This window comes from Ursus arctos, unplaced genomic scaffold (genome assembly GCF_023065955.2).
Source record: "Ursus arctos isolate Adak ecotype North America unplaced genomic scaffold, UrsArc2.0 scaffold_4, whole genome shotgun sequence".
Lineage (NCBI taxonomy): Eukaryota > Metazoa > Chordata > Mammalia > Carnivora > Ursidae > Ursus > Ursus arctos.
The window spans coordinates 94,868,006-94,882,980 of record NW_026623056.1 but is presented as its reverse complement, the minus strand read 5'-3'; the positions used below and the strand labels follow the sequence as shown (position 1 = coordinate 94,882,980).

At 49.7% G+C, this 14,975-nt stretch overlaps 1 protein-coding gene across 2 annotated transcripts; it reads left to right on the top strand.

The window, feature by feature from the left end:
* The first annotated feature begins 7,934 nt into the window (after positions 1-7,934).
* S100B (S100 calcium binding protein B) lies at positions 7,935-14,569 on the top strand. 2 transcript variants are annotated; one of them, XM_026514139.4, is made up of 4 exons: positions 8,118-8,193; positions 9,420-9,535; positions 10,932-11,070; positions 13,406-14,569. In XM_026514139.4, exons 3-4 carry the CDS (start codon positions 10,933-10,935, stop codon positions 13,544-13,546), a joined length of 279 nt encoding a protein of 92 aa, XP_026369924.1. In that variant the 5' UTR covers positions 8,118-8,193; positions 9,420-9,535; position 10,932; the 3' UTR covers positions 13,547-14,569. The 2 variants fall into 2 exon arrangements, with proteins under 2 accessions (XP_026333862.1, XP_026369924.1); XM_026478077.4 differs by lacking the exon at positions 9,420-9,535 and having other exon boundaries at positions 7,935-8,193.
* Positions 14,570-14,975: the final 406 nt, after the last annotated feature.

The following is a 14,975-nucleotide window of genomic DNA, read 5'->3' as shown; positions in this document are numbered from 1 at the left end:
GGTGCAGCAGTAGTTGGTGTCCAAGGAGTCTGACCACCTGCTCATGTGTCCCAGGCATTTCCATTTGATAACAAGCTGCTGTTATGGCTACGAGGGTCAGGCAACATCTGAACTGTGTGGTCTCCAGATGTCCCAGGGTTATGTGTTCAGTCTCCACTAAGGCCCAGTGGCAAACCAGAAGCTGTTCTCAAAATGAGAATAGTCAGCTGACAAACAGGACACAGATTTGCTTCAAAACCCTAGAGACCCGTGCTGGGATCCTCCTATCAGGCTTGTCAGAGGGTCCAAACTGCATCTGAATGTGTTGTGGACACTTTGAATATCACCAGGTCTGCAGGATCCTAAGAACCAATGGCAAAGCAGATTTCCCTGCAGCCTAAACTTGCTCTGACCCCACTGGAAAACACCAGCCCCCTGAGCTGCAGTAGCACACGCAGGTGTAGGGTATGTCCCATCTAAAACCCCCAAACCCAACCACACGCCGGGCCTCTCTTCCTGGCAGATGGGGCCGGGGTGTTTCAACATATTCCAGACCACTGACGCCACCCCTGAAATTTCACTGAGGTGGCCCCTAAAGTTTTGTGGGGTTTATATCCCAGTGCCCAGCTTGCAGATGTCTTGTGTAGGCATAAGGCTGCATCAGCACACTATCACCACTACAGTGGACCAGCATGATACTCTGTGGGCTGCCAGGATGACCGAGGTCTCTGCAGACAATATTCTGGCATCTAGCAGGAGAGCTGATGTATCCCTGAGACAACACTGAGGGTATGGCTTTGGCCCTGCCAGGGAAAAGCAAACTGTTTCTGGTGAGCCTTAACAATTGCTTCTGAAAAGCAAGACCCATTGATATGCTGTCCACAAGAGACTCATTTTAGACCCAAAGACACCTCCAGAGTGAAAAGGGGGGAGGCAATTTATCATGCTAATGGACATCAAAAGAAAGGTGGGGTAGCAATCCTTATATCAGACAAGTTAGATTTTAAACCAAGGACTGTAATAGGAGATGAGGAAGAACATTATATTGTAATTAAAGGGCCTATCCAACAAGAAGATCTAACAATTGTAAATATTCATGCCCCTAACATGGGAGCAGCCAATTATATAAAACAATTAATAACAAAATTAAAGAAACACATTGATAATAATACAATAGTAGGGGACTTTAACACCCCGTTCATAGCAATGGACAGATCATCTAAACAGAAGATCAACAAGGAAACAATGTCTTTGTTTAACACATTGGACCTGATGGACTTCATGATATATTCAGAGCATTCCATCCTTAGGCAACAGAATATACTGTCTTCTCAAGTGCTCATGGAACATTCTCCAGAATAGATCACATACTGGGTCACAAATCAGGTCTCAACCTGTACCAAAAGACTGGGATTATTCCCTGCATATTTTCAGACCACAGTGCTTTGAAACTTGAACTCAATCACAAGAAGAAATTTGGAAAGAACGCAAATACATGGAGGTTAAAGAGCATCCTACTAACGAATGAATGGGTCAACCAGGAAATTAAAGAAGAATTGAAAAAATTCATGGAAACAAATGAAAATGAAAACACAATTGTTCAAAACCTTTGGGATGCAGCAAAGGTGGTCCTAAGAGTGAAGTATATAGAAATACAAGGCTTTCTCAAGAAACAAGAAAAGTCTCAAATATACAACCTAATCTTACACCTAAAGGAGCTGGCATCTAGCAGGAGAAAGAGCTGGAGAAAGAACAGCAAATAAAGCCTTAAGCCAGCAGGAGAAGAGGGTTAATAAAAATTAGAGCAGAAATCAATGAAATACAAACCAGAAGAACAGTAGAACAGATCAACAAAACTAGGAGCTGGTTCTTTGAAAGAATTAATAAGATTAATAAACCCCCGGCCAGATTTATCAAAGAGAAAAGAGAAAAGACCCAAATAAATAAAATCATGAATGAAAGAGAAGAGATCGCAGCCAACACTGAAGAAATACAAAGAATTATAAGAACATATTATGCACAACTATATGCCAACAAATTAGACAATCCGAAGGAATGGATGCATTCCTAGAAATGTATAAGCTACCAAAACTGAAAGAGGAAGAAATAGAAAATGTGAACAAACCCATAACCAGCAAGGAAATTGAAGCAATAATCAAAATTCTCCCAACAAACAAGATTCCAGGACTGGATGGCTTCCCAGGGAATTCTGCCAAACATTTAAAGAATTAATACCTATTCTTCTGCAACTGTTTCAAAAAATAGAAATGGAAAGAAAACTTCCAAACTCTTTCTATGAGTCCAGCATTACTTTGACCCCAAAACCAGACAAAGACCCCACCAAAAAGGAGAATTACAGACCAATATCCCTGATGAACATGGATGCAAAAATTCTCACCAAAATACTAGCCAATAGGATCGAACAGTAAATTAAAAAGATAATTCATCACGACCAGTGGGATTTACTCCTGGGCTACAAGGGTGGTTCAACATCTGCAAATCAATCAATGTGATACACCACATTAGTACAAAAAAGGACAAGAACCATACGATCCTCTCAGTAGAAGCAGAAAAAGCATTTGAGAAGTACAGCATTCTTTCTTGGTTAAAACTCTTCACAGTGTAGGGATAGAGGAAAAATACCTCAATATAATAAAAGTCATATATGAATAGCCCACAGCAATATCATTTTAAATGGGGAAAAACGGAGAGCTTTTCCTCTAAGGTCAGGAACAGAAAGAGGTGTCCAATGTCACCAGTGTTGTTCAACATAGTCCTAGAAGTTCTAGCCTCAGCAATCAGACAACAAAAAGGGCAGAAAAAGTCATCTGAGAAGAAGTCAAACTCTCAGTCTATGCAGATGACATGATACTATACATGGAAAACTCAAAAGACTCCACCCCAAACAGCTAGAACTCATACAGGAATTCAGTAATGTGGCGGGATATAAAATCAATGCACGGAAATCAGTTGCATTTCTATACACCAACAATGAGACAGAAGAAAGAGAAATTAAGGAACTGATCCCATTTACAATTGCACCAAAAACCATAAGACACCCAGGAATAAACCTAACCAAAGAGGCAAAGGATCTGTACTCTGAAAACTATAGAACATTCATGAAAGAAATAGAGAAAGACACAAAGAAATGGAAAAACAATTCCATGCTCATGGATTGGAAGAACACGTATTGTTAAAATGTCTATGTTACCTAGAGCAATCTATACATTCAATGTAATCCCTATCAAAATGCCATCAACATTTTTCACAGAGCTGGAACAAATAATCTTAAAATTTGTTTTTTAATGAAGATTTTATTTATTTACTTATTGGTCAGAGAGAGAGAGCACAAGCAGGGGGAGGGGCAGGCAGAGGGAGAAGCAGACTCCCCGCTGAGCAAGGAGCCGGATGTGGGACTTGATTCCAGGACCCTGGGATCATGACCTGAGCCGAAGGCAGAAGCTTAACTGACTGAGCCACCCAGGCCTCCCATAAATAATCCTAAAATATGTGTGGAACCAGAAAAGACCCCAAATAGCCAAAGGAATGTTGAAAAAGAAAACCAAAGCTGGTGGCATCACAAGTCGGCCTTCCAGCTGTACTACAAAGCTGTGATCACAAAGACAGCATGGTACTGGCACCAAAACAGACATCGATCAATGGAGCAGAACAGAGAACCCAGAAACGGACCCTCAACTCTATGGTCAACTGATCTTCGACAAAGTAAGAAAGAATATCCAATGGAAAAGACAGTCTCTTGAACAAATGGTGTTAGAAAAATTGAGGGGCGCCTGGGTGGCACAGCGGTTAAGCGTCTGCCTTTGGCTCAGGGCGTGATCCTGGCGTTCTGGGATCAAGCTCCACATCAGGCTCCTCCACTATGAGCCTGCTTCTTCCTCTCCCACTCCCCCTGCTTGTGTTCCCTCTCTCGCTGGCTGTCATTCTCTCTCTGTCAAATACATAAATAAAATCTTTAAAAAAAAAAAAAAAAAGAAAAGAAAAATTGGACAGCCACATGCAAAAGAATGAAACTCGACCATTTCCTTACACCATACACAAGAATAGACTCAAATGGATGAAAGAACTAAACGTGAGACAGGAATCCATCAAAATGCCAGAGGAGAACACAGGCAGCAACCTCTGTGACCTCGGCCGCAGCACTTCTGGCTAGACACGTCTCCAAAGGCAAGGAAAGAAAGGCAAAAGTGAACTACTGGGACTTCCTCAAGATAAACAGCTTCTGCACAGCAAAGGAAACAGTCGACAAAACCAAAAGACAGCCGACAGAATGGGAGAAGATGCTTGCAAAAGCCTTATCAGATAAAGGGCGAGTACCCAAAATCTATAAAGAACTCAGCAAACTCAACACCCAAAAAACAAATAATCCAGTCAAGAAATGGGCAAAAGACACGAAGAGACATTTCTCCAAAGAAGACATACAAATGGCCGACAGACACATGAAAATATGCTCAACATCACTCGGCATCAGGGAAACGCAGATCCAAACCACACTGAGACACCACCTCACACCTGCCAGAATGGCTAGAATCAACAAGTCAGGAAACAGATGTTGGTGAGGATGCGGAGAAAGGGGAGCCCTCGTGCACTGCTGGTGGGAATGCAAGCTGGTGCAGCCACTCTGGAAAACAGTAGGGAGGGTCCTCAAAAAGTTGGAAATAGAGCTCCCCTACGACCCAGCAATCACACAACTAGGTATTTACCCCAAAGATACAGATGTAGTGATCCGAAGGGGCCCCTGCACCCCAATGTTCACAGCAGCAACGTCCAAAACAACCAAAGTGTGGAAAGAGCCCAACTGTCTACCGACAGCTGAATGGATAAAGAAGATGTGGTTCATATATACGATGGAATAGTACCCAGACATCAGAAAATGAAATCTTGCCATTTGCATCGACAGGGATGGAACTGGAAGGGATTATGTTAAGTGAAATAAGTCAGTCAGAGAAAGACAATTATATGATCTCACTCCTACGTGGAATTTAAGAAACAAAACAGAGGATCACAGGGAGAGGGAGGGAAAAATAAAACAAGAAGAAATTGGAGAGGGAGACAAACCATAAGAGACTCTTAATCATAGGAAACAAACTGAGGGCTGCTGGAGGGGAGGGGGCGGGAGATGGGGTAGCTGGGGGATGGGCATTAAGGAGGGCACGTGATGAAAGGAGCACTGGGCGTTATATAAGACTGATGAATCACTGACCTTTACCTCTGAAACACTCTGTTAGTGAATTGAATTTAAATTAAAAAATAAAATCATTAACACCCCCCCCAAAAAAGCAATTGGTTCTGAGAAAAAGTCAGATCAACAGCTGATACCAAGTGCCAGGGGCTGTGTTGATCTTCTCGGAGAGATGCCTGGCACTGCAGCTGCAAGTACAATCACCAGCTGACCACGTCCATGACCACGACCCCGTTCTCCACAATCCACATGGTGTCCACGCGGGCCAAACTGGCAGGTAAAATGGGTTTGTGGTACATATCACCACCCTTGTCTGTATCAACTCTTTGATGCCGGCATTAATCTCTGACATTCTCCCAGGGGTGCAGTACTGCTCAGTTTACTGCCACGATAAGAAGGGGAAGTCCTAGGGACGATCCCCTGGTTCTTCTGTCATAATGGTCCAGGGCTCATATGTAAGAGAGCCAGTGAAGGCATTCTGCCAGTGGCCAAGGATGTCTGTTTCGATCATACATCCAGGAGCTGAAGAAATGACTACAGAGAGAATCTCTGTGCCATCTGGGCCCATGGGAGCTGGTCGAGTTAAGACTGTCACCCAAACACCACAAATTCCTACCCTTGGAGTAGGGAGCCATGGTGCCATTTTGTGGCCCCAGGAACTAGCGTCAACTCAGAGCCCATATCTAATAATCCCTGGAGGGATCTAAGCGTTTCCTTTTAGATCTTAATGTTTCCACTACATGGTCACATTAGCCAGTAGCTGCAGGTCTCTTGGGGACGGCATGAAGGAAGGTTTCTGATGTGTACTGGTGGCAATGCAGGGCTCCGTCTGAAGGGCCTCGCCCTCCATCAAGAGACCTGGTAGGTCTGGGAACTTGCGAGAGAGGCCGTGATTGTCCACTGTGGTGATTCAAGTCAGAGTTTGGTTCCCAGACCTGGAGTTTTCCCTGTGGTTCGGGTTAAGGACGGCTTGAGTAGGCTCTGCTACTGTGAAATCCCATCCCTGCACTGAAATTCAGGGAGCTTGTTCCAAAAGCAGCATCCCATCGGGTCATCCGTACGCTATGTGCTCTAGTCGAGAAGGCAGTTCTTGCTGCTTTGGGACCAGGCCGCTCCTGTGGAATCGAGCTGCGGGCGGGTTGGGAGTGCATGTGCCCGACCCGCGCGACTAGACCAGAGGTCCAGTGTAATGAGATGAGACCCCAAACTGGGGAGTCTGGAGAGGGAGCCGGGGTCATCTGGAAGTGGAAAGGCCAGAGAGGAGCTTTGGGCCCCAGACCACCTTGTGCATGAGGGCTGCGAACATCCCTTTCCCGGGACAGTTAAAATTTGCCCTCAGTCGCTCCTCTGTCTGGAAGCCGTGCTGAGACCCAGCTGCTGAGGTCCCAGGCAGGCTCCCGTGTGCTTCTGGAGTCCGGTGTCTGCGAGCTCCCTGTGGGCGGACGACGCTGCTCTGGGGGCCCTGCTGCACTTGAAAGCCCCTCTCATCCCAATGATGGTTCCTCTCTCTGCTGGTGAGCCCCGCATCCGTCTCCCTGCTTTCTGCTCCCACAGAGCCTGAAACAGGTGGGCACACCCCCCATACTTGGCTGTCCCCGGAGGCTGTGCTAAGGGTATCCAGAGGGCAGGCCCCTGCTCAGGTGTCCGGTGGTTGCATGAATAGATTCCAAACTGCGTTTTCCTGCAGGAGCGGGCTGACGCTCTGCTGTGTGTGCTGAAGGGCGACCGCAGGGTGAACCCATCCCTAGTGCGTGGCGCACACCACCCCGGGCCCCGTCACTCTTTCCTCGGACTCGGGCAGGTCCTGCCGTACAGAGCACACACAGCATGGGACCCTTCGGCCGCCGTCAGCCTGTGGGGCAGCTGAGGACGCAGGACCCCACCACACCACTCAGGTCCCACCTCAGGGAGGTGTGGGCACAGGCTGGGGGCCAGGACGGGACAACTCAAGCCCCAAGGCTCACAGCCCAGTGCTATCCCCAGGACATACCTCCATGTGTTGAATAGTCAAACATTTCCTGGTAAAACAGATGATGACAAAACGGCTTTGTGCACAGACGTCTTGTGTACTGACCCTTCCGTGGCCGCCGTGAACCCATCAGCAGAAGGGCCCTGCGTCTGGTCTAGACGTCCTTTGATGAGTTGGAGGCCACTGCTTTTTGTATAATTTGGCTAAAAGAACACCTGCCTTTTGGGTTTCCATTTGGAAACAGCTCAGGAAAGGTGCTGCTGAAGACAGGTGGTGGGGAGTCTGGACTCGGCTCTCGGTGGCTGGTTGTGGGCCTCCAGAGAGGGGCATTCCGCCGGCACTCCCTGTAAGACAGAGGCCGGGCAGGACACGTCCAGGGCTTGGGGTGCCCCTGGCAAGTGTCCTCCACCCCACTGAATGGGATTTTCCCCTGAAAGCGTTCAGTATCTCTTTCGTCATGGGCTTCAGGCCCTGCAGAACAGGGCTTAGCCCGAGACACTGACGTCCGCAGGCGACTGCCCCCAGGTGTGGGCCAGGCGGGGGCCTCGCTAGGAGGCAGGAGACCTGGGGGGGGGGGGGCTACGCTGGAAAGCAGCCCGCGGGCCCCAGTCCTTGCGCTCAGCCTGTGCTTGGAAACTGCGGTCTTGGCTGGCGTTGGCTTTGCTTCATCAAGGACTCGGTCTCTCTCCTCCCCCGCCCCAGCCTAGCTTGTAGAGGAACATCAATATTCATGTATAATTAGAAAACAGCACAAAAAGCTGACTCCTACTTCCTGCCCCACAGGACTTTCCCTTCCTTGGCCGGAGTGCAGTCCTGGCTCCAGGCAAGTCCCCGGGTGGCCGCCTGCTCAATGCGGCCCTGTGTGCAGGCCTGGCAGCCCGCGGCCCCCAGCCCCACCCGCCGCCCCCATTGGCTGCCCGGGCCCGCAGCAGGCTGCACCGGCCAGGCCCCGCCGCCCAAGGGATAAGACACCGCCCCGCGGGCGCTGGGGCCACTCTGGACGCCGCAGCCAGGAGGAACGGAGCAGCCACCAGGAGCCGCTGACGTGAGGACGCTCGGGGAGACCCTGCTCTTTTCTTTTTGGGGGCAGGGAACCTGGAGGGTGGGGCGGGAACCAGGTGGTGGGTTAGAAAGCCCCTTTAGGCTCACTGGCAGCATTGCTTACAGGTGGGTCCTGTTACTGCTTTGTGGACGTGACTGCCTCAACTCGAGACAGCTGGAGGTTCTTTCTGCCTGAGTTTTAGACCCTAAATCAGGTCCCGCGGCTCCGAGGGGATTGCTGGTATTTTCTCAGCAGGACAAACAAGGCTTCTTTCCTAAGTCTTTGAAGAGCGGGGTCCCCCCCCCTTGGAGAATGACTGGCAGCCGGAGCTAGACCCGCCCTACCTCGAAAATAAATGTTTTCTTGTTGCTTCTGTCCTGGCCCTGGGCGGGCAGCCCCTCCTCTGTTGTCCTTCAACGGGAAACGTCAGGGTCTGCCTGGACAGCCCCAGAAATCACGCGACCGTCGGGAGGTCTTGAGCAGTAAATTACAAACTGGGTCAAAGAGATTGGGGTTTGGCGGGTTGACCTTTCTTCAGTGTTAGGGTTTCTCAGGGAGGTAGGGCCCCTTCCCGCATCGTGTGTGGTGTGTCCTTCCAAAGGGAGTTACGGCCCAGAAGCCCCCCTGCTTTCCACATAAAGAGGTTAATGCAGGAATAACATTCACGGAACTAAGTGGAAAGGAAATATGGATATTTGATTTCCGTTTCTCTTAAAAGATAAGCTTTAAAGCAGGGAAGAATTTAAAATGAAAAAAAAAATTTAAATTAATTTTAGTGTGGTTATGAAGAAAATCACAGTATATGGCGTTTTCAAACATGGAATATATGTTTTATGCCTTTTCTTTTTAAAAAAATCCCACTAGTCATGCTTTACGAAAAAATAATTTAGCCTCTCCTTCCCCAAATGATCACAGGCTTTGAGAAACATTAGATTGATGAAAATGTTTCTTGGGTTTGTTTTGTTTCCAAAAAACAAAACCAATAATTGAAACCCCGGGTGCAAAGGGTAAGAACAAATGAAACATTAAAGGTTTTCATCCATCTGACCTGTTCCATCCACGTGTGATAAATCTGATTTTTAGGGATTTAAGAGCAAAACAAAGGATATTGATTATTAATAGGGTGGCTTTAGCAAAGATCAGGTCAAGACCAAAATCCTCAATGCTTTCTCCTTTGAGAAATCAGAAATAAATAAAATGTTAAATATTTCCTCCAATTTATTGTTCAGATGTCAGTGACGTATCCAACATGGGAATGATTGCCGGCAATTCGATGTCGTTCTTGTAACTATCTTCAGCCGTGGCGGTGCAGAGACTCCTCACTGATTAGAACTCAAGGCCGGAGGTCGGTAACCATCTCTGGTGACCACCTCCGTCCTTTGTCAAATGCACCCTAGCGCTAGGATTAAGCAGACACCTCCTGTTTTCAGGCCTCGGTCTGAGGTGCAGGGGGTGAGGGAAGTAGGAAGCTGTGTGCTTTGGTCCCGGCAGAGACCCCCGCTCCAGGCCCCTGCGGGGCACCGAACGGCCCCGTCCCCCTGCCCTGGAGCTGAAGGCTGAAGGCTGGAGGCTGGAGGCGGCCCCGTGGGGAATGCTAAGTGCCTGGCCTCGCTCAGCCTCCTGGGGCTTTGTCTGTCCTGCCTCAGAACCAGCCCAACCGTATGGACCATAACACAGCTTTGTTTCCAGTGGGTCTTTGATCTCTCACTGATCTTCTTTTTCAAGAATATCTGCGGCATTTCTGCCATATTTGTTTTTCCAGTTCAATTTTACAGCTGTTTTTGGTAAAGTTGCTCACACCCATCAAAAAAGAGTCCCTTAAAGATTTTTATTTAAAATTAGTTAAATTTATATATTATCTCAAAGGAAAGTGAGTTCCTGCATTTTGCGATCCTTAGAATCTTTTGGAAGGACCTGCACTTTTATTTTTCTTTTAACAATTTTATTCATTTACTTATTTGAGAGAGAGCGTGCGGGACCACACGCACGCACGAGCAAGTGGGGGGAGAGGCAGAGGGAGAGCGCGAATCCCAAGCAGACTCCTCACCTAGGCTGGAGTGGGTCGCGGGGCTCAACCTGGGGCTCGATCTCAGGACCCTGAGATCATGGCCTGAGCCGAAACCGAGAGTCGGACGCTTAACTGACTGAGGTGCCCAGAGGCCCCTGGACCTGCACTTTTCTTACTAAACTTATTCTTAAGCCATACGTGTGTGTTGCTTTATGAATTTATGAATAGGCTTTTTCTACTCTGTTTTCCAATTGTTTCTTGGTAGAATACAGGAATACTACCCATTGTTGTACCCTCATTTTGTTCCTGGTCACCTACCTTCTTTCTAGTTAATTCTAACAGCTCACGGTCAGTGCTTTCCTCCCCTGCACTCTGTCCCTTCCTCTTGGAGTCCGGTAAGGGCAGAGGGTGGCCCCCTGGTGAAGAAGCAGGACTCGACCCCCAGCCCCCCTCACGGCGCTGCCCCATTTTTCTGCTGAAGTTCCCCATTGGCCAAACCCATGCAGAAGCCACGGGGTGTGGGAACTTCTGGATGTGGCCGCAGGGGTGAAGAAGGGAGGGGCAGGTGGGAGTGGATCTAAGAGGCTGATGGGAGAACTGGGACAGCGGCTCTGCCTGAAGGGGGGGTGTGCCAGGGTCGGTCTAGCCCCCTCCTCTGGCTAACGTGGTAACTGTTCTGTGTACGGACAAGGCGGAAGGCCTGAGAGGGCACCTTTCCTTTGTGGACCCCTAGGATGTCTGAGCTGGAGAAGGCCATGGTGGCCCTCATTGATGTTTTCCATCAGTATTCCGGAAGGGAGGGTGACAAGCACAAGCTGAAGAAATCCGAACTCAAGGAGCTCATCAACAATGAGCTCTCCCATTTTTTAGAGGTGAGTCTTCATTTTTAAAATCGACAGTTTACCCTTTCTCCTGTCCACTTGTAAAACCACCTGTACGTTTTCTCTTACGAGGCTTCTTCTAAAAACGTGTTTGTGCCACTGAGCCCTCGTTTTAGAGGCTGGCTCAGATGGCCCCACTGTTCTCGTTTTCGTCTGTTCTGCGTATAGTAGGAGCAGCAAGGAGACGCTGCGTCTCAAAGGCAAAAGTACGGGCCCCAAATAATGCCACCTTTTCTCTGAAAAATCTAAGGGTTTACAGCAGTAATGACGGCAGAATGAGATGGGAAATACACTTGTGACTTATCATGGGTCACAATGGACATGCAAGAAGGATGTCGAACACGAGCTCTCGGTTTTGGGAGGACTGCGTCGCGTTAGCCGTACCATTAGCATCCTTCAGGGTGACCAACGATGCCATTCCTGAGGGCGCACTGTGTCACTCTCGGGAGACACACAGGCCCGAGGACGTGGCCTCTGCTTCTGGGGCGCCCAGCCGACATGTCAGCAACGGCCACAGCCTGCTTGCCTGGGGGCACGAGATGGGGCCCGGTGCCCTCTGGAGGCCTGGGGGCTTTTCCAGGGAGCCCGTGGAGCAGGAGCCCCAAATGCAGGAGACGGCATGAAGGGTCCTGATAAGCCCGTGGGGGAAGTGTGTCCCTACCTCGTCCGGGACTCACTTCCCCGCGCCAGTCTCCGAGAGGGCCCTCAGATCCGCCGTTGTCTCCACTGCACAGCACTCTTGTGCCCTCAAGGCCATGAACTGCAGTCTGCCTGGCCCCTGACCTTCCCTTAGTGCCCAGAACCCAGGTCGCACACAGGAAACGGCCAAACAATGAACCAGTGCACCAGGGTCTGACCAAGCGCAATTCCGGGGATGGTGACAGAGCATCAGGCGTGGCCCTGCTGCACGGCGACGGCGACGGTGACGGCGAGGCGTCCTCCCGAGCCCGCTGAGCTCACCGCAGTGCCCCAGCTTCCAGCAGCAAGGCAGCGCCCGCCGTCGGCAGGACGGGCCGGGCTTCTCCTGTCCGCACCCACACCCAAACATGCCATCGCTGGGAATGGCATCACCAAATCTGAGGAAGGAACTGCAGGCTTAGGGGGACCGGTGTCTCTCGGGCTGATTCTGGGATTCTCTCAGGCATTCAAGTTCAAGCACAGCTGTCCCGCCCCACGCTCAGTTTCCCACCAATCCCACCTTTTAACCCTAACAACCAAAACCCCCAGTTTCTTCTAGACAAGGATGGTTCTAAGGGTGAAATGGGACAGTGTTCACCAAGTACTGAACCTATAGCGAAAGCTCAACTAGCAATTATCAATAATTAGTAATTAGTAATTACTGATTTTAAAACAGGAAAAGCTCAGCATGTGGGAACCACGAGTTATAAAAGACGAATAACCCATAGTAAGCATAGCAGGATATCACCAACACCTGCTGGCCTGGTTTCATCAGGGTGACTTCGGTTGGGAGGCAGATCTGTAATGACATGAAACAGGGCACTTCCCGTCCATCTGTAGCAGATGTCTGCAGGTCCCACTGAACCCCCACCGTACTCAGTCCTGCGTGCACTCTATATCCGAGGGGCTCGTGGACATTACCCCTGACTGCTCCGGGCCAAGCTCTCCTGCTCCGTGCATTGGCCATTCGGAGCAGTCCTTGGGTGTTTGGTGCCACGTTCTTCCCACCACGCCCGCAGCCTGCCCTGTGTCTGCCCCTCTGGGCCTGGTCACGCTGTTCGCTCAGCAGCAGAGAGGGGCAGCAGAACCGGCAGGAAAGTCCCATGACACCCAGAAAGCCACTCAAGGGGCAAAAACAACAGAAGGACTTAACAAATTTAGGACCTGTTGCCCACAGTCATTCCAGGAAAAAAAAAAAAAAACTTTCAAAACATGAAAACCCACTGAAAGCCTTCACTCTAAGGACTTCCACTCCCAGAAGCAGTGAAACACTTAGGGGTAACCAGAAGTTCATGTTTTCTTCCTTCCAAGATGTCTGCTGACACTATGCTCAGGCGTGTCTAGACGGCCTTTCCCCGTCCAGGTCCTTTGTTTTAAGTACAGTGAGGGCAAGCTGCCGCTTTTCAGGTCTTAGTTGTTCCATTTAGTCTTCTTCAAGTCGCTCGGGTCCCACCGGACCAGCAGGTGGAAGAGCCAGCTCGGACCCCCAGAGGCTTCTGCCCAGCCAAGAACCTTTCTAGTATTTTGCATTTTATATCTTACGTTGCTTCTGATACAAGTTATGAAAGCCAGCCGACTGTTAATCATGTTTTGATGGCCCTAAATTTCATTTAAAAACAAGTTGGGCAATTTTTCTTCTATCTCTTAGGAAATCAAAGAGCAGGAAGTCGTGGACAAAGTCATGGAAACTCTGGACAATGATGGAGACGGCGAATGTGACTTCCAGGAATTTATGGCCTTCGTTGCCATGGTTACCACCGCCTGCCACGAGTTCTTTGAACACGAGTGAGACAGCGCAAGCAGCCACGCTGTTGCCGTGACACAGACGAGGGTCACACGAGGCAGCAGAGAGCAAGGGCTTGCAGGCTAGTAAGAGCTGAGCTTTCCAGCCATGTTGTAGCTAATTAGGAAGCTTGATTTGCTTTGTCAATGAAAAATTGACGTCTTTCCCAGGGCTGATTTCAATGGCCCCCATCATTCTTTCTGCTCTGTTAGGCCTACGTGTCAGCAGACGGGTCCGCGGGACTCTTGGTAATAATCACCCAGGAGAGCGTGTGCTCTACCTGCGGCCGCGGCTGGAGAATCCCAACCCCGGACGACAAACTGACACCGAAAATGGCTCCGGACATTTGTGGTTCCTTAAGTCAAACGTGCGAAGCTCTGCCCACCACCCTCTGAAAAGGCCCTTCCTTAAATTGGTGTATTATCCACCCAAATGAAACCCAGGGTCGCGAGGTGGTCTGACACGCCGCCCCGCTACCCAGACGGCGCGGTCACGTGCTGGCCCCTTTCCCCGTGGTGAGCTGTGGGTGCTGAGCAAACCGCCCACGCTCGCAGAGCTGCAGGAAGAATGTGTCTCACAGACCATCGAGTACTGACATTTTAATTCTAACCGGAACTGAGGATCAAAATTCCACATCCTGTGGGACTCCTCTGCTCGGGTCACAGCTTGCTGGCTGTGTAGGGCTCGCGCGTGGCCTCTCTGCAGACAGGCCCCCTTCCCGTGGCCTCCTCTCCGGTCTAGGAAGTGCCCTAACCCTCACGTGTTTGTGCTAAGACAGGGTCTGCCCATGGCTGTTGGCGAAGTCAGTGTGCGTGGAAAGCTGAACTGTATGCTTTGGTACCCACGAATTCCAAGCAAGTTTCGAATGATTCAAATAACCAACTTACAAATATTAACAGTCACTTCCCAGAAAATTCAAATTAACCTTATCTATCCCCTTTTTCTGCTGCTTTTTTTAAGTGCGCAAACTTGGAAATTCATAACCCAATTGATTGCTTATATTTGCATTAAATAAAAAGAGTACGATAACAAGTCTCCGTAGCCATTAAACCTAAAACGGAAGTAAAATACCTGCCAGACTAGGAGGAGTGACGGCCTGGCTTCATCACCACGCACCTGCGGCCTTCCCCAAAGCCAGGGCACGTGCACAAGCAAGGGACACTTGAATGGGGGTGGGGCGGGCAGGGGCGCGGTGTGAAGGGACAAGCATAGATGGGGCAGGGTGCAGAGGGGTGAGGAGGGACCCAGAGCTGTGGGAGTGAGGAGGTGGGGTAAGGAGGGGGTGGGGTAAGAACGGGGTGAGGGGAGGCATGAGGGGTGGTGAGGTGATGAGGTGAGTTGGTGAGGATGGGTGTGGGGGTGGAGGTGAGGAGAGGGAGGCAGGGGTGAGGGGTGAGGAGGGGGAGGCGGTGCCGGGGTGAAGGGGGGCAGGCAG

What these genes read in the sequence shown, in the direction of transcription:
- S100B (XM_026478077.4), top strand. Translation starts at nt 10,933, where the DNA reads ATGTCTGAGCTGGAGAAGGCCATGGTGGCCCTCATTGATGTTTTCCAT. An exon ending in AGCTCTCCCATTTTTTAGAG is followed by an intron (nt 11,071 to 13,405) that starts GTGAGTCTTCAT and finishes TCTATCTCTTAG; the next exon opens with GAAATCAAAGAGCAGGAAGT.